The sequence below is a fragment of the Caenorhabditis elegans genome, chromosome IV (genome assembly GCF_000002985.6).
Source record: "Caenorhabditis elegans chromosome IV".
NCBI lineage: Eukaryota > Metazoa > Nematoda > Chromadorea > Rhabditida > Rhabditidae > Caenorhabditis > Caenorhabditis elegans.
The window spans coordinates 7,283,246-7,304,225 of NC_003282.8; the positions used below are offsets into that span (position 1 = coordinate 7,283,246).

Sequence of the window (20,980 nt, forward strand, 5' to 3'; positions counted from 1 at the left end):
ACATTTTCCAGGAAAATACTCTTTCAACAATGGTCAGCCTGGTTCACGATTCGAAAATTCAAATCAAATTTCAAAATTCAGTTTCATATTTTGTAGTATCAAGAAAAATTTCAAGAAGAATGGCTCGATCAAAATCAAAAGAACGTGATGCGAAAACCAATCGTCGTAAACCATCTTCCAAAAATAAGTCTGGAGCACTTTCCGGAAAAGATATTAAAAAGGTAACTTTTTTTTGATATTACAGAAAATCATTTTTAATCGAATCATTTTCAGTCATCAGCTGTATCAGATGGCCAGACCCCTGTTGAATTGACGGATCAGCTCACAAAATCCAAGAATCGGGCTCACATGTACGAAGCCATCAAAGGCACGAGTGTTTCAATTGTTCCTGAATTTTTGAAGTATTTGCCTGAAAATGTATGGTTGCCGGTTCCAATGAAAGATGCTCGACGCTGTAAATTTGGAACAGATGAGGAATATTTTCCAGCTCAATATGTCAATATGGAAGCTTCTGAATACATTATTGCGCAGGCTCCAACACAGAAAAATTATGGTTTAATTTGGAGAACAGTTCGCAAGGTTTGTCTAGTGCTTAAAAACTCATTATCTGATCCTATTTGCTAACAAAAAATCGAAAATCGAAGACACTGGCTGCAGACAATTTTGAGTACTTCAATTTGATAAACCGCCGATTCTATCTCACAACTTTGACAAACTATTCGATCAATGGAAGAATATTTTCTCAAAATAATCCCACGAAGATTGCATTTCCGGAAAAAGTGCATTTCCGGAAGTTTCTTAAAATTTGATCGGAATTTGAACGATGTTGGGAACCTCGATATTTGAAGAACACCAATTGGAATTAATATGAAATGAAGTGAAACATTTTATACAAGTTTTCAATTGTTGAAGAAATATTATACAGTGTACAAGATAAAATCAGAACTGGGTTAAACCAAGCTTCAACGTTCAGTTAACTAGATTTTGGTTGAGCCTCGCCAGTCAGATGTATTCCTTCTAAGGCAAACACTGTTCCAGTTCTGATTGCTTCATATAAATCCACTTCTTCCCATAATATTTGTCGAATTGATCGGCGAGGTCTCAAATTGCTCAGTGGAAGTCTCAGTAGTTCTGATTCAATTTCTGTTACGGTTTTCTTGATCTCGTCGATTGTTCCATCAATGCGCTCTTTCTCCTGAAAATGGAATTGTATCAGAAAAATAATAGTGAACACAAGATATATAATTTACGTTTTCTCTTTGAACTTTTTTGTGAATTTCCTATTCTGAACATGAGTATTTTTAATACCCGACTAAAATATATGTTAATCTTTGGATTTCCAGTTGAATGTTGCTGTGAAAAGTGTGAAATGTAAAAACGAGTTCGCTAGACCTCTAACTACGAAATAGACAGCCCATGTACAGTATTTTATAGTGTAATATTAGATGCTTACGTTTAAAACAGCAAAAGGAACGTTTTTCATTAAATTCAACATTTTGATCATTCCAATGCGATGATTCTCATCCATTCCTAGCACATAAAAGTCTAGAAAACTTTCAATTGATTTCAGCAATTCCAGTACAATTTTCTTGGTATCTTCGTAAAGTGCTATTATTATTTTCGATTTTACCTGCAAAATTTTAAATAATACAAAAAAAATGTTTTCCTCAAATACAGAGACTTACCATCATTCTATTCTTGATGATTTCCGTCAGATGACCATACATGTCTCCATTTTCTTCAATAATTTTCAAAGTTTCATTCTGAGAAAAATTGAATTTTGGAAGAATTATATCTATGAAAATGCCTTACCATTCCAAAAAACTCCGCGAATAAAGTATTAATTTGAGTCCAATTTCTCGAAATTTCAAATACCATATCAACCAACTTCCCGTTTTCTTTATCCAAGGCATTGAGTTCCATCAAGTATTTGAGTTTTTCAATGAATTTATCATAAAGATCCGATAATGATTTCTCCAGTTCTTCTTTCTCTTTACAATGTTTTGCTCGAACATTTTTTATTAACTGTTCGTAATGTTTCCGTTGTTTTCCAATTTGACGGCGAAGTTCTGCTATTGTTTCTTTATTTGGTAATTGTTGTCTGAAAATGGAAACATTAATTTCTAATGAATTGCATAACGGTTTTTTAAAATTCTACTGCCCAAATTTTCGAGTACATATACCTTGAATGAATCATCTCCAAATCATTTGTAAATTGAAATTGGAATATAGTCAATGGGTATTTACAATAAACATTTTCATAATAGTACAACATATCGAATTTTATTAAACAATCTTCAAAAAATCTTAGCCAAGCTTTGGTAAATTTCCAAAATCTTGAAAACTTTGAGTTTTTAAAAAGTAATTTTAAAAAACATGGCGATTTCGATCTCCTATAATATTCAAAATACTAAAATCTCAACGAAAATATAAAAATCGTTGAAAATTGTCCCAGTAAACTGTAAACTCCTATGATTTTTTTACGGATTAAAATATCAATTTTTTTCAAAAGTTGTAGAAATTATTATGTAGAATAACTTTCCACTTACTTTGACATGTTGGAATCCTATTATTTTCTTTTTTTTGCAATTTTTATTCACTATCAATTCCAAACACTCGACCAAATCTGAAAAAAAGTTTTATAAAACATAGGCATCAAATAACGGATGAAAAACTATATTATATAAAAATTCAAGACCTTAAAGAAAACGATGTTCAAATAATACCAAAAATTTAATGTCAAAAATGAATACCAAATGAGTCATTTTTTTTCTTTTTATCACAACTGCTGACGAAAAGGTAACATTTGCAGGGTGAAACTGACCAAGTGATAAGGAAGTAGATTTTACGATTAGCAATGAGGAATTTTTATTCAATAGAAAAAAAAGTCACAAGAAATAAAAAAAATATGTCGATATTTCGTGTTTAAAACAAACTTATTGAATTGCAGCCTGATGAATTGGTTCAACGGATTTAAGCTGTAAACCAGGAAGTTCATTGACCATTTCGTTGTATTTGTCAATTGTTTCATCCATTTTAGTCAAAAATGATTGTTCCGCTGAACCATTTTTCTTCTGAAATTTTTAATTTATTGATTTATAAATTTTTTTAACACAAATAAATTGCATCAAACAAAATGTTTTGCTTTTGCCCTCAGTGTTATTAACTTTCAAACAAAATTTTGAAAATAATCATTCAATTAATTTACAAATAACAACTCACAATAATTGTTTTTAGTTCAATCAAAATATCATCTTCAAACTTGAACCTCATCAGCTCTGTCAATGAATCCTGAATTTTTATCATGAAAACTTTGTAAAATATATTTGGTAAACTAACGTTGATGACTTTGAAACTGTCAGATGTTGTAAACTTTTGGCACTTTCCAAGAAGTTTTTTTGCTGTAATCAAAACTTCGTTCAATTTTTCTTTATTGTAAATCAAAGTGTCGATTTCCTTCTAAAAATAAACATTTTTAGTTTATAAATACCATAATACTTACCAAAACATCACTTTTATTCGAATTTGAATGTTCGTCTAGAGTGTTTCTCAGATAATCTTGATAATTCACTTTTACGTCAGTCCAAACCTTTGATACATCGAGAAGTTTTATTTTGAACACTCTGATGTCTTCTTCTTGTCCAATTTTAATTTGAAGTCTTGAGTTTTGATTTGAAATCTCGGTGTACTTGTTGTTCAACTCGTTTCCCAACGCAATTTGTTGATCGAGGTTTTTCTGAATTTATGTGTAATTTTACGGTAGGGTAATGATTTTTTTGAATTAATAATTTAAGTTACTATTCGTTGTCTTCCAATATATTGATTATCATGTTTCAAGTTTTTCGTTAATCGGATAATGTTGTATTTTTATGGAGCTAAACCAACTCACTCTTTCTAAATTGACCAACAGAAAAAAAGAACTTGACTCACGTTCCATAGATTCATATTCTGTTCTCGAAGATCATCTTCCTCCTTTTTATTCTTTTTTTCAAGTTCGTCCAATTCTTTTTTATGTTTCTCAAGTGTCTCTCTTCTTTTTCTGTCAAACGTTTCTTTCTCAGATTGAACTTTGGCAGCTTGACTTCTCAAACGATCCATTTCTTTTGAATGATCATCTTCCATTTTCTGAGTTTAAAAAGACTTACAATTACACAATTATTCGGCACATACCTCCATATCTGCTTTGAACTCGTTTTCTTCTCTTTGAATATCTGATTGTCCTTTTTCTTTTATTGCCGACAATTCTTTTTCGAATCCCCTTATCATTTCATTAATATCCATTGTGAAAATCAAACAATTTTATAAATAGGAATATTGGTTGAATATTTAGAAAAATGAAATGATTTTGAATCCGCTTGATCATTTTTATTTGGGAAGTTATCTAACTATTAGCAAGAGAGGAAGTGTGAAACGGAACTTTTTTGGAGACGCAGAACATTAGAGCATAGCAATAAATGATTGGAAAACATGTTATGAAATATTTTTGATAAAGTCTAATTAAAAATAAGTTTCATTTCACACTTCTCTGTTCCTAATAGTTAGATAACTTCCCGAATGAAAATGATCAAGCGGTTTCAAACTCATTTCGTTTTCCTAAATATTCAACAAATATTCCTATTCAAAAAATGGTTCGACTTTTACAATGGATATTAATGAGGTCAGAAAGAATTTTGAGGAAGAATTGTCTTCTATTAAAACTATTAAATCAAAAGGAATTTTGGATCTTGAAAAAGAAGAAAACGACTTTAAAGCTGAAATGGGGGTATGTTCCCGATAATTATGCAACTATACACGTTTTAAACTCAGAAGTTGACAATAATAAAAATTTATTAAAACTTAAATTTCTGGACATTTTCAGGAGCACATGAAATTCATGAATTTTTAAAAACAGATTTGAGGAGACATAACACATTTATTAACTTCATTAGAAACAGTTATATTGTGATTCCATTGTAGTTTTTCCATTGAATCTTCAAATTGTCTAATTCTTTATTGATTTCATTTGAAAGTCGATTCATTTCTTCGTTTATCTCCTCTTTCATGGAATTGATAAAAAAGTAACGGCATTTTGATTTCAGAAGTCCGTAAGTGTTTAGCATTTCTCCTCTCTTTATTTTACATGTTATATTTTCTTCAATTCCTGACTTCAGAATACGGAAAATCAAACCCATTGTTGCAACTTTCATGGCAAACTCGTAATTCCTTATGGACTTCAAAGTTATAGAATTGTATTCGCATTCATCTGCATTTGCATCATAACATTTGCACTTTGACCGCAGAATTCGAGTTAGAATATGATTGCATCCACGACGCCAGGTTCCTTTCCAATGTTCGGGAATTGAGCTATCACATTGAGAATGTACCCAATTGGAATGTAATCTTTTCTTACAATCCGAACATTGCCAGCGAATTGGAAAATCATTCAGACCAGAATAGTTGAATTCTAAAGACAAATTTTGTCTCATTTGTATACTGTTTTCGATCTTCGGTTTTGTCTTCAATGCCTTGTGCTTATCAAGAAATTCACAAAACACGCAAATTTCAAGTTCTTCCGAGTAAGATGAGCAACTCAAACAGAATCCGAGATGGGATGGCTGAAAAATGGTTGAACTAGTTTTTTATTTGAACTTGCTTTACTATCTAGTAGAAAAGCAAACTGATAAATGACGATCATCTCACCTCACATCTCCACCACTCTTCAAGAAAATCTACGCAGTTCCGTTTGTAAAGTCCAACCAATTCCAGAATATTTACATCCTCATTAAATTCACGTACAATTCCTAAACCGACCTCCTAAAATATATGAAATAATGTTGAGTATGCTGAAATTAGGAAAACTTACAAAAAACGCTTCACCACAAAATGAGCATTTATACAACCAGTTACTTTTCAGGCATTCCAAGCAAGTCGAAATATTACAATTTGGGCAAACACATGGCTTGTGCTCATTGTTATCTGAAATTTAGTTTCAAACCACAGGTACTCGCCAATTCGAAAATTGCTGGAGTCGTAAATTTTCGTTGATTTTAGAAATATGGCTAGGTTTGAAAGTTCCCAAAAATATCCGGCAACTTCCTTTTTTAAATCGAAATTCCGAAAACGGAAATTGGCAAAATGTTCGAAAAAATCGTCTGTCCTATATCAAGCTTCTGTTTTACATATTTTCTATTGTATTGAAATTGATAAACGTCTTAAAACAAACCAAATAAATGGAACACGCCCTTTTCTGTGTAATTCCAGCAAAATGCAGTATAGATTCTAAATATTTGATGTTTGGAGACCTATAAAAATTAAACTAATTACAAAATAAAAACTCGACCGCTTACCTCTTCAACTTTGTTTTGAATATTTTGTTTGTCCATATCGGTAAGCGGACAATCTTTAATTTCTCTATCTTCCAATTCATTTATAACTTTCACAAATAATTTTTCAACTTGATTTCCGAATGAGATTTTATGCATTTGATTCCAAATATCATCACATTTGCAGTCATCATGGTAAGTTAAATATTTCAATTGAATCGAGAGACTTTGAATCAACTCGTCAACGTATTCTCTTGAAACTGAGTCAACATTCTTTCGTGATAACGATTCAAAATATTTGTTGACATCAGATCTCCATCGTCCTTTAACATGTGATTCTCGATCGCTTGGTTCAGTATAGGTGTAAAAGCATTTTACAAAATGAATTAGTTTTTCGCACGTTCTGTGTAATCGCATCGTTTTAATGAGACATTTTGATTTTCTGCTTCTCAGTTCATACCATATGAAGTCGGAGACAATTTTTAAGGCTGATTTGTTCCAATCTGCGTCTATGTACATTAATTGTTCACTTGTTCTCAATGCATGATCTTCATGATGTTCAAAACAACAGTCCGCACATAACAATTGATTCGCCATTACATTGAATGGACATCCAAATACTGGTCTCATTTTCTTATCATCATACCAGGAATTTGATTTGGGTAAGAACTCATTCACAATCAAATCTAAAAAATTTAGCAAGTTATTTATAGGCGGTAAAATTGTTCCGTTTTGCTATTTAAACCTTTAAGTTCGGCAAAGATTTCAAAAAAAAACTAAAAAACGGATCGAATACCTTCGTTAATAAATATGATTCATAGTATTAAATAATATCAAACTTTCAGCATTTCCTACATTAAACGCTTACACTTTTTCGATTTTCTTGTTTCTTCTTCCTGTCTTCGTTTCCATTCCTCTTGTTCCTCAGCATCGTCACGTTCAATTCCATCTTTTGGCACACGGCACATCATTAGATATTTCTTTTGAAGTCCACAAGTAACACAAAATCTAGGTTTTTTGGCATCATTGTGGCAATGAGAACATGTCTCAGAACCGTTTGCCTAAAATATAGATATAGTGTACTTTTTTCTTTCTAAGTTATTACTAACATTCAATAAACTTATGTAACACTTACCGTTGAATTCCACCATTTCTCAATTATCATCGTTGGGTTTTCTTTGAAATGTTCTACAATTTTTCGAGCTTGATAGTTTTCAGACCGAACAAGCGGCTCTTTACAAATTGGGCATTCTGTGAATTTGTCGAAACATTGTGAACAAAGTGAATGATTACATGAGCTGACACATGGTCGCTTTTTGTCATTATCTGAAATATTAATAAATTTAACGAAAATACATGAAGTTTGGTCGCTCAAAGTACTATTGAAAAGTACACCTTGAAAGTGCACCAGAGGGTAGTACAAAAATACCTACCAAAAAATCTGTCACGATCACCCAAAGAATCACACCCACTACATACCAGAGATACAAAATGAAGCATTTCTGAAATTTGAAATAATTAGAAAAGTTTTGGAAAAGTGAAAGGAGAAGTATTCCTTATATTTTTTGATTAAACAGTTTAATTTTCAATTAATAGGAATGAATTTCAAGGCAAAAATGTTTGACATTATCAACACATTTTCGTTTCTCATTCAAAAATATGTTGTTCTGTCTGCGTATCTTACAGACATCACGAGGAAAAACAGAAATTATATTGCATGTTGCGGAGTTTGCAGCATGAAAATTTAAACCTAGCAATAGGAGGGAAAATAGAAAAATTTAACACTATATCTATTATCAAAAAGTCTTGGAACTTTGAAATCAACTTCTTCAAGTAAATCAAAGAATATAATAAAAACAAAAACAAGGTAACAAAATGGAAAAAGGAAAAAAAGTTTCAAACATCTTAAAGATGTCAAAGTTAACGAGTTTTTAAGCAACATTTTCTTGGGAATTCAGTTTGAAACTTGTTTACACTTTCACTCTTATATCAATTGAAAGTTCATTTCAAAGCGTCTCATTTTCTTTTCTGACACCAGGTCATTTCTACAATTTTTATTGCAATTACTCTTATTTTGCATTTTATATGTAATTTACATTTACGGAAAATTTTACGGAAATTTCTGCTCAGACAGCCTATTTTTTAAAAGAGTTTTTTTATTTTAGCAGTGTTGACGTTGTCCGAAAACTTTATTTGTTTATTCTGCTAAAAAATTATGTTTTATGTTACCGAGTTGATCGTGCAATAATTGTAGTTGAAAGAACTGCAGTCCCAGCTTCGAAATCGGAGATTTCAAAAATTGCAAAAAAATGCGAAAATCTACCTTTTCTCTATTTTTCCTTATTATCATGATCTCCAAATTTTCAAGTCAAACGATCAGTGCTGATCAATCAGTTTCGCATATGAAAACCTCCTCCGCTCATTACTGAAAAAATGTCTTCGCTAATTCAAATATCTACTATTAAATCACACCGAACAAAATTCAATTTCAAACTTAAAATATTAAGGAAAACTTCTCAAACCTGTAGCAATTGAGCCGTGTGATATTTCTAACCTGGCTTCCACTCTCTTCCACTCCATTTCCTCTCCACACTCAAATTGCTTTATCGCCTTTCTAAAAGATGAACATGTATTCGTCGTCTCTGTTAGTTTTCAACCTCACATCATCAAATCAATTCAATACCTTCATTGATTTCTCTGCTCTAGTAACATTTCGTTGTCTTTTTGCCGCCTTTCCATCATCCGCCACTGCAAATTCCTACGTAATTTCCTGGGCTTCTGGGATTTCGGCAAACAACTTTTGCCTCTAGGTTTTGTGAAGATTTAACAAGAAATACCAATTAAATTTATAATCAGCGGAATTAATATTCCATTTTACACAGCTTTTTGCACATTATATCGTAGCTTGAGTTCAAAACCGATAATGGTTTTTAAAAATATGTTTCTAAAGAAAAGCGGAATACGTAAATAAAACAATAAAGACTGATCTGACAAAGACTATTTATTTGGTTTGAGCAGTTCTACGAATTGCTAAAAAAAATCAAGTTCAAATTTCTAGTCATTTTTCTCTTCTTTATTCTTCTTGACAAGGAGATCCTTCACAATCTGTAAAATGATTAATCTACTAAAAAAACAGTTTTCATAAAATTACTTACCTCCATAGTCTTGGCATAATTCTCATTAGTCTCGCTGACGGCACTAGATTGAACACAAAATGCAAAAAAAGTGTAGACTGACGAAAAGAAATCATGTTTACGAGTGCACGTATGAGCTCTTCTCTTTCTCATTTCAAACCATGTTTCCATTGCCGAGAATTGTCCAGTTTCAAGCAACTGTTTGCACATAACTGCTGCAACAACAAATGAAGCACATCGACGAGTTCCAGCAATTCCATGAACTAAAACAGTTGTTGTTGCATCTGCTAATGCTACTTCATTTTCAATTGCATTTGTCTCTTCAAAAGCCCACATGTATTCCATGATAACAGTTTGTTGACGAGGAGAACGAATAGATCCAACAGCTGAAAAAATTGATTTTTTAAAATAAAATTTGGATAATCAGAAATATTACATGTATCGCAGCAAATGATATAAACCATTCGACGATTGAGTTTCTTCGGAGCTTTATACGATTTCAATTCACATTGATAAACAGTGACGCCTTGTTTTTCATCAAAAATTCCGATCGTTTTTATCTGATACTTTTGAAAGCTCGTGAAAGTTTCTCCTTCTTTTGGCACAAAATAACCTCCAGCCTCTTCTGGCAAAACCAGACAAACAACAGTTTGGACATTATAGATCCACATCAAATGAAGATGATCAGCATTTGTCGAGTCATTTGGTGCTTGACTAATGAGAAAGTTTCCATATGGAGTACGGAAAGTATTCGCATGAACAAAGAATTCTTGATTCTCACGGTCCAATATTTCGTCGAAGCATGTCACGTTTGTGAAACGATTTTTCTGGAAATTTATTGATATGGGTCTGGCTTTTCACATTTTTCAGAGTAGAGGAATTCAAAACTGTTCCACTCAGAAGTGTTCTAGATTTTTTTGTTGAGTAGGCACTTTTGCAGGCGAACGCGTAAGTAGGCGGAATGTAGGCAAGCACGCATTGGCATGTACAAAGACAGACAGGGCACTATGCAGGCACACAGAGGACAAAAAAAGACATGTAAGTTGCCTGCCCACATCTACCCATATTGGCCATGCCTGTAACCTATTTGGTTGCCTTCCTTATTGCCTACTTACACGCCATGTCTACGTTCTTAATGCATGCATGCTATCTCTTGCAGCGCCCAACATTTTTCAGGTTCCGTGTAAATAGAGGAAACAGCCACGATAATATCTTTGTCTGGGGAACACTGTAGGTTACGTCGGTAGGTTTGGAGCGAGACACGAGGTATAGAAGCAGAAATTACCTCTCCATTTCGGATAAATCGTTCAATTTTTTCATCATCCAAATTCATGTCATCCAAATCTTGTTGATATGTCTCCTTGCCACGTGTCGTCTGAAGATGTACGAACTCATCAACTGGCTCACCTACAACCGTGGTTTGTTGGCTCTCTTCTCTATAAATTTTCATGACTTTTCTTGTTGTTTAAGTCAAAACTTGCTGAATATCAGCTGTTGGAGCAGCTTGAGAAGTCATTCCTGATACTATGAAAAATTGAAAAATACATTTTTTCTTTTATTGATCGATTATTAACATTGAAGCATTTTTTTAAATTTAGTTTTGCGTGTTTTTTTTAAATTACGTTTTTTGTTATCACGTATTCTTTCAAAATAATTTAATGATTTTTTCTTTAAAATTTTTTCTTTTTGGACTATCCGTCACCCAATTCGGGAAGATGGGAGACCTTCTTTTTACCTACGCGCCTGAATCAAGCCTGCTTCATGCTTGCCTAACTTTTTAACTTCAAAATTTCCGAAAAATTCGCGATCTCAAAATTTTTGAGCCTCTAGTTGTATAATTTTTTTAAATTTTTTCCAGAAAATAAAGGTTGAGATGAAGGGTTTCGGTTTTTTTTTAAACTAATTAGATAAATCTATTTTCTCGTATTAGTCTATAGGTTTATTTAAAAGAGATTTTTCAATTTTTCAAATATTATAAAAGCCGAGGATTGAAAATTCGAAAATTCTAACATTTCCAAAATTCCAAAAAAAACCAGATACAAAAGTATGACGTAATGATACTTTCGGGTTTCTATAGTTTTATTATGTAAGCCTCAGTATACAAATTCACATAGTTTGTAGTATTTGTAGTTCAAAGTTGTCTTAATCAACCATGGTTTGGAACATACTTATGAAATAGGTGCAATTTAAATTTGGAGAATTGTGTTACAACGAATGTAGAAACTTTTAAATGAAATTTTCAGTTGGAGTTTCTTCTTTGAAAAGCTAATGAGGGGGTTTTTGCTTTCTTTCAGTGTACGAATTTTTTCTTTTCTTTCAGATTTTGTTTTTTATCCCAGTTCAAGATACAAAAAGGATAGTGGACTATAACAAATCCTTTACTTGGAATGCTTCATATTCCTATTTGTCTCACACATGGATGATCATTGTGAACACATATTTTCAAAAGAAGAAGTCACAATTTGATATTACTTAATCTTTTGAAGAATCAACAAAGCTTATTCCTTCTTCTCTACCATTGAATACCTTTCAGGAAGCTTTTCGTATTCAGTTGCAAATATGAACATTTGGGTCATTTCCGCTTATTTCATTTTATTCTTTGCCAACAAAATCATGCTCATGACACAAAGAGCATCGTGGCGAATGAAAAGGACAAACGCCAAACTCTTCCATTTTTGTGAAATTTCAATAATTCACGACCCACTGACACATCCCGTATTTTCGCATTATTCAGTGTCTTTAAATACACATCTCTTTTCTCCCATCTTCCGCCTTTTGTGTTGTTCTTCGCAGAATATTCTGTTTTGTTTTTTTTGTCTGTGGTGCCTCAGTAGATGGCTGTATTTTTTCTTCTAGACTCCGAGGTACTTTTCTCAGAAATATATATGACTACAGTACTACAACCTAATAGGTTATTACTTGTTTCTTTATTAGACAATTGGAATTTTGAAAAGTATATCCAGCAATGTTGTACTAGTAAAGGAGGTCATTGGTCGCCCTGAAGGCAGGCAGGCAGGAAAGAGTGTTGCACATTTCTTTATCAATTTTGAATGACTTTTTTAATTAAAACAATAAAATAAGGAAGCTTATTCAGCTAATCTTTTAAGTCAACTGACTTTCGAAAATCTGTGTGCCAAATAGTAAACTCGGAAATTTACCCTTGCGTGCATTTGCATATTTTGCATTCTCTTCGACTGAACAAATTTGCACAGCTGGCAATTATTCTGAAAATATCTTATCCATTTCGTGATTTTTACTGAATTGTGAGTTTTGAAGTTTTAAACTCAAATCTATGAAGAGTTCAGAGCAATAATGAAACAAATAATTATTATAATTCTTCGAAACTTCAAGCTCGAAACCATTGGAAGAATTGACAAACATAGTAGTCTCCAAAATTTATCAAAACACATTAAAATGACGTTTGTGAGTTACTTACCAAAACTCTTTTAAATTGTAACTATGATTGTTGTTGTTGAACGCAGTTTTTCTTGCAGTGACCATTTGCTTGGAGCCTCTCCTGGGTGTTCCTTCTTTTGCAGTTTTTTTGTTTTCGATTATCTGATACATATGTTTAAAGTTATAGTTAGTAAGCCTACTTTTTAAGAGTTAGATATTTTTATTTATGTTTGAACATTTATAAGCTCTGTATATTCCAAAAAAAGTAATAGGGTCCGGCTCGCCGGTCTTTCAAATGTCGTGTTCGGAATTTCTTCTTACTGCAAATATCACATCACATTTTTGCAACCGGCATAAGCTTAATAAATTATTGTTATAAAATATTCCAAATTGACAAAAGAAGCTTCGGCATTCTTAAAACTGACTTCACTAGAATTTCTGATGTAATTAGTTATCCTCTCTGCCATTTTCACTACTTCTTTCCCTCCTCGTTCCAAACTATTTTTATGCAGTTTTTTGGTTTTTGTGTAAGAATTCGCGTGCACTCACGCTCTATGACGTCCCTTTCTGAAAATTAATTTGCTGGTAAAAGAACAAATCGCGAAGCAATAGAAAATGGGGCGCACTCGTTTTTCCTGTTTCGGTTATAACGGTTACAAGACCTTATGAACCTCATTAAAAACGGTTGGAACCACGAGATTTCCGCTTTCCGGTGGTTGAATCATTTGTCATTCTTTATTCCTACGCTACTTAATTGTTTTGAAAGTTTAATTGGATTCTGAAACAAACAATACTAAAAAATTTACGAAAAAGCAGCTGAAAATGAATTATTTCAAAGTCACGGCGAATCTGTTTCATTTCAAATTTTCAGTATAGCAAATTCAGCTGTTTTTAATAACTTGAAAAAGGTTACAACACTGGTATTTTAGTCCATTTATGACTGTTTTCTAAGTCATGCTCTTCTTTTTGGTTCAGAGAAAAGTAAAAAAGTCATATGTTTATTGTTGGGTTGGCTTATGAGCTGAATGTATAATATGTTTGCTGAAAGTTTGAGACCAACTTCTTGGAAATAAACTTTTTCGTTCATTAATGAAAACTATATTTGTGTCTTTATTATTTTGTTGAAAAGAAAAATCTATTTTCAGTATTTTCAAAATCTACGTGTGACTATTTTTTTTTAGTTAAAAACACATTTAGTATAATTTTTAATAGATGAAGTAAAATCCGTAGCTACCAAACTCAATTTTAAAATATTTCAAAGAACTTTTTAAAGTGGTTTTTTGTGTATGCTTATTAGGGGGTTAATCAACCAACCATCAACCGATGTTTTTACAAAAATTTCCAGACTTACAACGGTCTTTTTTTACAGATTCTGAAAGCCATGTCAGCTATCGCATAACAGTTTAAATTTTTCTCATTCGCACCTTGTGCTTGATTAACTCCCTAGTCGGATAGAGGCAGAGTCAGTTATCAAATTTTCCTGCAACAGAAATTTTTTTTGAGAAATCTAACTACGAAAATTCGTACTTTTTGGGCTATTTAAATTTATTATAACGATGCTAATTTTTATTTCTTTATTCCATTTTTGAGTGAATATTTCAAGAGTTTTGATTTTTGATAAAATATGAATAGTTTCTTCTCATTCTTTTTAAAAAACTCCCACGATCACCTGTTCTCCCTTCCGTCCATCTATTTTGTGCTTTCATTCAGTATCGTCGTATTCGTTTAACAAAAACGAAAACTCGTAAGAAATAAATATATATTTTCTTCAATTTTTCCATCTTTTCCAAATTTTTAACCATCGTTTTTTCGCCTCTTTTTCTGTTTGTGATCACTGTTGTCATTCGATCTATTGACGTACCTTTCAAAGAAAAATTTGAGTGTGAATGACGATCGTTTGTTTGTATTTTAGACTGGCGGTGCAAAGTTAGAAAAAGAGATAAGCCAACAAATTGTCCGAAGATATTGTTTTAACCCACGATTGAAATTGTTCTCATTGTTTTTTGAACAGATTTAAGTTATTAAGTTATTAAAAGTTCCCTTTTCAGTTCCGTGCGTGCACGTGTGGTATTGCTCATAAGACTCGTGAACGACATCCAATCATGTTCTAATTGTTTGAAAAATGGAACAGTTTTATTGGTTGTGTTGCGTGCTGTTTTTTTGAACAGGAAAATTAAACATAAAGTCACGTTGAATACATTCGTTGCCCTTACTATGTCATCAATTGCATGTTCTTAAGTATTTTGGCACGTTGGCCACTGCAGTGAAGAAAGAACAACGCAAATATGGTTATTTTAATCCTCTGTCAAAATTATGCTATCTCATGAACAGAATAACGTCAAATATTTTTAAATACCTAAAAAACTTTTAAAACCCCGTGATTTTCTTATTATTTAATGCCATGATGACACTAGAAACCAAGAATTCTAATCGTAAAAAGGCAGAAAAATGTGCAGTGAAAACTTATTGTTATCTTTTTTTTTAGTAAAATTAGGTTTGAAAAGTAAAAAGTGTAAAAATAATTTTTTTCGACAACAATAAAGTTCCTCACTCAATTTTTGAGTGGCTCTGAATGTCAAAAACAGAAGATGTTTTTTCGCATTGAACTAGACTCTCCATCCGTTTGAGTCGTCACAAAAGCGCCTCCTTTTCGCCTCTTTACTCGCCCTTTTCCGACCTGCCGGATGCTTTTATGATGTGTCTCGGAGAGGTGGCAAACTGGAAAGGAGTCTTGCATAATTCACCATCTGTTAGAATATACTTCTACATTCTCCCAAAAGCCCAAATACAGAAATTTCATCAAATGAGCTCTTAGTCACCATAGATTAATTTCAGCAAGGAATCAGAGTAATTTGATTCAATGAAACATTTAAATTTAGCTCCATGCCTCTCTTCCTGATTCCATACTCCGCCCCTGTTCAGACGGACGTTGCCCTTTTTTGAACCGCCCGAATATCAGGTTTCGGTTAATGTTTCCCTTTGAAAAGTTTCAAGTTTCGTGTCGAGACCCGAGGGTTCATCATTGAAATCTAGAAATGACATGACAAGGTCATTTTTTTGAACTAATTGATGCTTTTTTCTACGGTTTCAAGTGATTTTGAAGAACGTTTTGAAGTGTTTGAAATTGAGCAAATAATGACAGAAAAAAAGAAAATCACAGATGAAAAGCCGAGAAATACGTTTCAAATATTAATTTTTTATGCTAATTCTTCCCGTTCTCAATACTCTGAATATATTTGTTTATTAAGTCACAAGAGCAATTGGACCTCTTAATTCATGATCTTTTCTCATAACTTTTCTTGTAATCTATTTTTCCAATAAATAATGTTTTCATGTCCTTTTCTGAACTGAAACTGGAAAGCTGAAAAGAAAATTTAGTAAAAATGTGGGAAAGAAAAGATAGGAATGCATTTAAAATCGCTTCTTTTTTTTCTTTTTGGTCCAGAAAAGGGGCAAAAAAAATTCGTTCGTAAATTACATTGAGCAGGGCGAAACTAGGAAAAGTCCACTTTGAAAAATTAAAATTGCTCGTTTCCTGGTTCATTCTAGGTTTTTTTCTTGCATGATGAAAGAAAATCCCGTCCTCTTTGAATGAAAGTGTACGATTCATTCAGAATTTTTGTAATAGAACTTGGGCAGTGGTATGCACTTTTTCCGTTTTTGATGTATTGGAATTTTTTCTTAACAAAAATATTTTTTTAATCGAATAGCTATTTCAATATACCACTCCTATATTTAAGAAAATATCTTCCGTAGCCTGAAAATGTTGTTTTCATAGTTTTTAGATTTTCAAATCGTGCTTTCATTAAATTGGAAAATTTTACGAATTTTCTTTTTTATTCTAGTACATCCAGATTTTGAAAATACCATAATTTGAAACTCAAAGTTAAAAAAACTGGCAAGTTGCCTAAAGTTCTGTTCATTTTTGTTTTTTTTTGTGTATTTCTCCGTATTTGAAATTTATTTTATCATGAATATTTCTCAAGGTTTTCTTTGTCTGCAAATATCCTAGTTTTGCGAGAAAAAACACACATTTCCAGAAACAAGTGATTCAAAAGTACGTATTTAAATCAGTGATCATTGTCTTTCATTTATCAAAAATTTATACAATTTGGGCTTCACTGTGCAATTTTTAAGAATAAAAGACTAAGCGAACATTTCTGTCCCCAAAAATGCAAAGTTTCTGCTTAATATGAGAGAAAAACAAAACAATTACATTATCCATCTTTTTGTTCGTGGGCAAATGATCTTTTGTTTTTTATTTTATTTGTCTCATCGGGGTCACCTTTGCTTGACCTCTTTCCCTTGTTAATATTTCATCAAAATTGAAATTTTCAAACTCCCATTCAACTCGAGAAGATACGTTTCTCTTTTTCCTTTTTTCGACCCATTTCAAACATTCAGTACATTCCAGGAAAAAGGTTTTATGCTCATTTTCAAAACAACGAAAAAAACTGAGTAATCGAAGGAAGAAAGTTCCTACAGTATACCTCTTCATAACATGTGATTAGGCTCGCGTGACTCTATCCTTTTTCCCCAAAATTATAGTTTTCGTCTGAAATTATGGCTTGTTCGAAAGGCAGAATTCAGAGATAAGAATTCTGTAAGTGACTTGAATTTTTCTTATTTTTTTGTAACATCAAGTAAATTTGAACACTGAGTATTTCCTTTTAGTTGATGCAAAACAAAATTGAAATGAGATAACTTTAAAAGCAAACAACTTATCCCATATTAACCTAGGATCAGCTTTATTTAGTTTTTACGTCACATTTCCAAACAGAATTTGAAAACATTCACTTTTTTGTTCAGAAAATCGAAACGAAAAAATTTCAATCTTACGGGTTTATTTTTCTTTTTTGGTCTAATGAGTTCTGGCTAGTCTGACAAAACACAAAATGTTTTTCCATTGTATATCTTTTTGGGTTACTCGGAGGAAAATTCGAAACTTTTGATTTTTTAAGTAGTTCAAACTATGCACAGTCAACTGACGTCTTGAATTGTTAAGAACTCTCGTGAGAACCTATAATTTTTCCGAAAAGTTTCAAATTTTGCGTTCTTTTGAAAACTTCTACGACGAGTTTATTATAAACAAATTGGTTTTCCAGAATCATATCGTTAGTCTGAGTGGTTTTTTGTAATGAGTTTTGTTTTCAATATCATTAGCGAGTTTGACAGACCATGTGAAAATTATTTTTCTAGATTCAAAAAAGATATTTTAGTACTTTTAACTGTAACTTCATGGATACAAAAAATGGTAGGCAACTACGATTTCAGGCGTAGATTTATGTTTTATGCCTGCCTGGTGCCTGCTTTTGGCATTTTTGTACCTTCCCGCAAGGAAGCAGTATCTTTTGAAATAGTTCAACAATCAGTTTTCAAAAATAGAAAATTTATCGCAACCAGGCTTGCATTCAATATTAAAAAAAGAACTTTAAAATGTAATAGACACTTTGAGAAAATTCAACGAGACATCTCACGAGACCTTCCTCCATTTCCATTCTCACCTGCTCAATGACTCAACTAGCTCAACTTTTTTGAAACATGTTTATTAGAATCCAAAATTCTAGACACCCCTTTCTCTTTCTGATTCTTGTTTTTTAGCTTTGTGTTTCACAGAAAATATGCATTTTTCAGAAATTATTCCAATTCCATTTCTAGCTGTTGTTATCTTCTTTGAGTAAACATTTGATTCTAATTAATACATGCGTTTTTGTTAACTTGCATTTTTTTCAAAAACTTTTTCATTTTTGCTCTCTTGCAAGAGATATGTGTTATACTTTTATTTTATTTGAAAACGATGACATATGGAGGAAAAATGAACGAAAAAGCTCATGAGAACCTTCTTCTTTATGAGAAGGTTTAGTGATCATTAGTTCCGGATAACATAATGGTTTTCGAGTTTTAATAGGTAGAGCTTATGTTTTTAAGTGCCACAAATATATGCTCATGTTTCTTATCTTTCTTTAATACCTTCTAAACTTTTCCGGCTGGCCTCAACTGTTTCGAGGAAGTCAATACAAGCCTGCCTATATGCAATAATTTTAAATGCGCAAATCTATACTGATACTGTACAAACTTCAAACAGTTAAAAATGATGGTGTCAAAAATATATCCCATGTTATTTTTTAAACAATTTTGAACGTATTGTATCTAGAAAGTACGAGTTGTTGCTTTTCCTGCTTCTAATTCTCAGCCAAGTCAGCTTTCTCTTGGAAAAAAGAAACACCGAAGGGTCATTGACATAATCCTCTACTTGAATTATTACAACCGATTCACTTTTTTTTTTGTTTTTAAATATTTTCCATTCTTTTCAAACTCTCGGAACTACATAAACCCCTTTCTTCTACAAGGTCAATTTGTTCGAACGCGTTCGTTCTCTATTTAATTTTTGTGTTTTTCTCGCAATCCCTTTTTTTCGACAACTTGTGAAAATTGAGCCACACAAAATCCTAATGACTTGAGTATTCGTATTTATTTGTGTGTTGTTCTCTTCTGTGTTTATAGACATTTACTCTGTATCTGCCTAAATATTCGCGACATCATAAAATGAAATCGTCGTGGGAAATGTGTTCATATATTATCTTCGCATTTTACAGATTTTTAATGTTTTTCCAGTTTTTGGTTTTTGTACGTTAGTCTGAAAGCTCATTAAAAACACTTTGAAGGATTCACACATTGATGTTGGAAAAAACTACAAAGAGAGGTTAAGAATAAAGAGAACTATAAAAAAATCGAGGGCAATATTTTATTTGGTCTAATCTCAAAATTTTCGACGTATCACGAAAATAACTCGAAAGAGCTTTAGTGCGTCTGGAAAGTGCTTGTTATATCTGAGTGAGGGTGAAATCACATCGTTTGGTTTTCAAATATCCTCACCAAAAATCATAGTAGGATTAGAATAACTTTCAGCGTGTTTTTTTTTCTCGTGTCTTATTTTTCAGATAAAAGTTCTAATTTTCTATGCGATTATGCATTTTGACATGTAATTGGTCTGTTTATCATTTGCGCTTTTCAAATTTGACAATTATAAGAACGCTTAGGTCTTCAGGTTTTGTGGAATATTTTTTCCTAAAAACTAGTCAGACTTTATAGGAATTCGGGTTAATTGTAAATCTTTTTATGTGATATAAAAGAGATAGCTTTTCAAGGAATTTTAGGATCCGTCTGTGTGTCAAGCTAATTCGAAAATGGTCTGAAAGAGATCTTGTTTTGAGGTTTAAACTTGTGTACCACCAGGGGCGAATAAATGTGCTACGTTGAAGGATAACTGTGATGATATGTTGCGGTTACTCAAAAACTTGGCAAAAAGTATATAACTTCAATTTAATTTTTTTTTCTATTCAACATTTCCTCTATTGCATCAAAAGTGATCTAAGGAGTGTTTTAAAACATGCCTATGGCATGGGATTTTTTCAATATTGGAAAAATCTCAGTTTGCCACTTTTTGATTGAAAAAAAAATTCGAAAAAGTTTCCAAAAGTATTTTATCATTTAGGCACCATAGGAGTGGTTTTTAACAATTCCTCTACTGGAGTCACTCCACCTTTTAACATTACAAAATGTAATCAATTAAAACTAAAAATCTATGCTTTTAATGATTTTCTAGCTCCCGTATTTGAATTTTTATTAGAAGAAAAGCACCTTTTTCGTCCTTTTGTTGATCATTTTGTCCTCTAGCCGCCTTATTTTACTTGAAGAAAATTAATCTTGTTTATTGTCATCCTCGTTACAAAAAAAGGTCAATTAAGTGCAGAAGTTTTGCAGCATTTTCAGTGTATTCAAGATCCCACGAATATTGCGGAAAAAGCGAAGTTTTTTGTTTCAGGATGTCTTCCAAATCTGCAATTCTCAGAAATATTCTCACATTGTATATTCAAAAGCTTCCTCTTTTTTCCTCAAGTTTTCACACTTTTCTTGTGAACTTGTTATGATTCGTCATATGGAAACATGTACTTTTTTGAAAGAACATTTTATTTTTCTATTGCTGAAAAGTTGTTTTGTTTTTTCAAATAATTTCAAGAGTATATCATCTGGTTAGTACTGAATATTAATTTTCAAGCAATTTCAATGGTTTTAGTAATTTTCCCTACACGCTCAGATTGCAAAGAAAAAAAAATTTTTGAAGAAAATATAATACTGAGAAATACG

The 20,980-nt window shown here is 32.0% G+C and overlaps 5 protein-coding genes and 2 non-coding genes across 10 annotated transcripts; 2 read left to right on the forward strand and 5 right to left on the reverse strand.

The window, feature by feature from the left end:
* Positions 1-11: 11 nt before the first annotated feature.
* C06E4.1 (Tyrosine-protein phosphatase domain-containing protein) lies at positions 12-624 on the forward strand (the record flags this gene model as incomplete). The annotated part of the gene is made up of 2 exons (NM_068758.5): positions 12-221; positions 274-624. The coding sequence occupies exons 1-2, from the start codon at positions 30-32 to the stop codon at positions 622-624; spliced, it is 543 nt and encodes a 180-aa protein (NP_501159.1). The 5' UTR covers positions 12-29.
* A 203-nt stretch (positions 625-827) lies between these two features.
* 21ur-11085 lies at positions 828-848 on the forward strand. The gene has a single exon (NR_056151.1).
* A 25-nt stretch (positions 849-873) lies between these two features.
* C06E4.8 (DUF4200 domain-containing protein) lies at positions 874-2,630 on the reverse strand. Its single transcript, NM_068759.3, has 5 exons — positions 2,550-2,630; positions 1,813-2,101; positions 1,686-1,763; positions 1,454-1,630; positions 874-1,195 (listed from the first exon to the last, which is right to left on the reverse strand). The coding sequence occupies exons 1-5, from the start codon at positions 2,555-2,557 to the stop codon at positions 974-976; spliced, it is 774 nt and encodes a 257-aa protein (NP_501160.2). The 5' UTR covers positions 2,558-2,630; the 3' UTR covers positions 874-973.
* A 221-nt stretch (positions 2,631-2,851) lies between these two features.
* F42C5.3 (Protein containing ALS2cr12 (ALS2CR12) signature) lies at positions 2,852-4,329 on the reverse strand (the record flags this gene model as incomplete). 2 transcript variants are annotated; one of them, NM_068760.4, is made up of 6 exons in its annotated part: positions 2,852-3,074; positions 3,223-3,291; positions 3,340-3,459; positions 3,503-3,736; positions 3,931-4,125; positions 4,171-4,329. In NM_068760.4, the coding sequence occupies 6 exons, from the start codon at positions 4,279-4,281 to the stop codon at positions 2,937-2,939; spliced, it is 867 nt and encodes a 288-aa protein (NP_501161.2). In that variant the 3' UTR covers positions 2,852-2,936. The 2 variants fall into 2 exon arrangements, with proteins under 2 accessions (NP_501161.2, NP_001293829.1); NM_001306900.2 differs by lacking the exon at positions 4,171-4,329 and having other exon boundaries at positions 3,931-4,122.
* Positions 4,330-4,809: 480 nt separating this feature from the next.
* On the reverse strand, positions 4,810-8,882 carry F42C5.4 (RING-type domain-containing protein; the record flags this gene model as incomplete). 2 transcript variants are annotated; one of them, NM_068761.5, is made up of 9 exons in its annotated part: positions 4,810-5,594; positions 5,680-5,793; positions 5,843-5,955; positions 6,203-6,281; positions 6,327-6,988; positions 7,171-7,363; positions 7,438-7,628; positions 7,736-7,804; positions 8,825-8,882. In NM_068761.5, the coding sequence occupies 9 exons, from the start codon at positions 8,880-8,882 to the stop codon at positions 4,935-4,937; spliced, it is 2,139 nt and encodes a 712-aa protein (NP_501162.1). In that variant the 3' UTR covers positions 4,810-4,934. The 2 variants fall into 2 exon arrangements, with proteins under 2 accessions (NP_501162.1, NP_001293830.1); NM_001306901.3 differs by lacking the exon at positions 8,825-8,882 and having other exon boundaries at positions 7,736-7,802.
* 21ur-15026 lies at positions 4,993-5,013 on the reverse strand. Its single transcript, NR_056152.1, has one exon.
* A 406-nt stretch (positions 8,883-9,288) lies between the features above and the next one.
* On the reverse strand, positions 9,289-10,976 carry F42C5.5 (the record flags this gene model as incomplete). Of its 2 annotated transcripts, NM_001306902.3 has the most annotated exons (5): positions 9,289-9,407; positions 9,458-9,822; positions 9,873-10,263; positions 10,722-10,872; positions 10,918-10,976. In NM_001306902.3, 5 exons carry the CDS (start codon positions 10,950-10,952, stop codon positions 9,357-9,359), a joined length of 993 nt encoding a protein of 330 aa, NP_001293831.1. The 2 variants fall into 2 exon arrangements, with proteins under 2 accessions (NP_001293831.1, NP_001368425.1); NM_001380317.1 differs by lacking the exons at positions 10,722-10,872; positions 10,918-10,976 and having other exon boundaries at positions 9,357-9,407; positions 9,873-10,107.
* Between the last annotated feature and the right edge of the window lie 10,004 nt (positions 10,977-20,980).

Coding starts and splice junctions, on each gene's coding strand:
- C06E4.8 (NM_068759.3), bottom strand. Junction 1,764..1,812: donor TCGCGGAGTTTTTTGGAATG/GTAAGGCATTTT, acceptor AATTTTTCTCAG/AATGAAACTTTGAAAATTAT. Junction 1,196..1,453: donor TTCCTTTTGCTGTTTTAAAC/GTAAGCATCTAA, acceptor TTCCATTTTCAG/GAGAAAGAGCGCATTGATGG.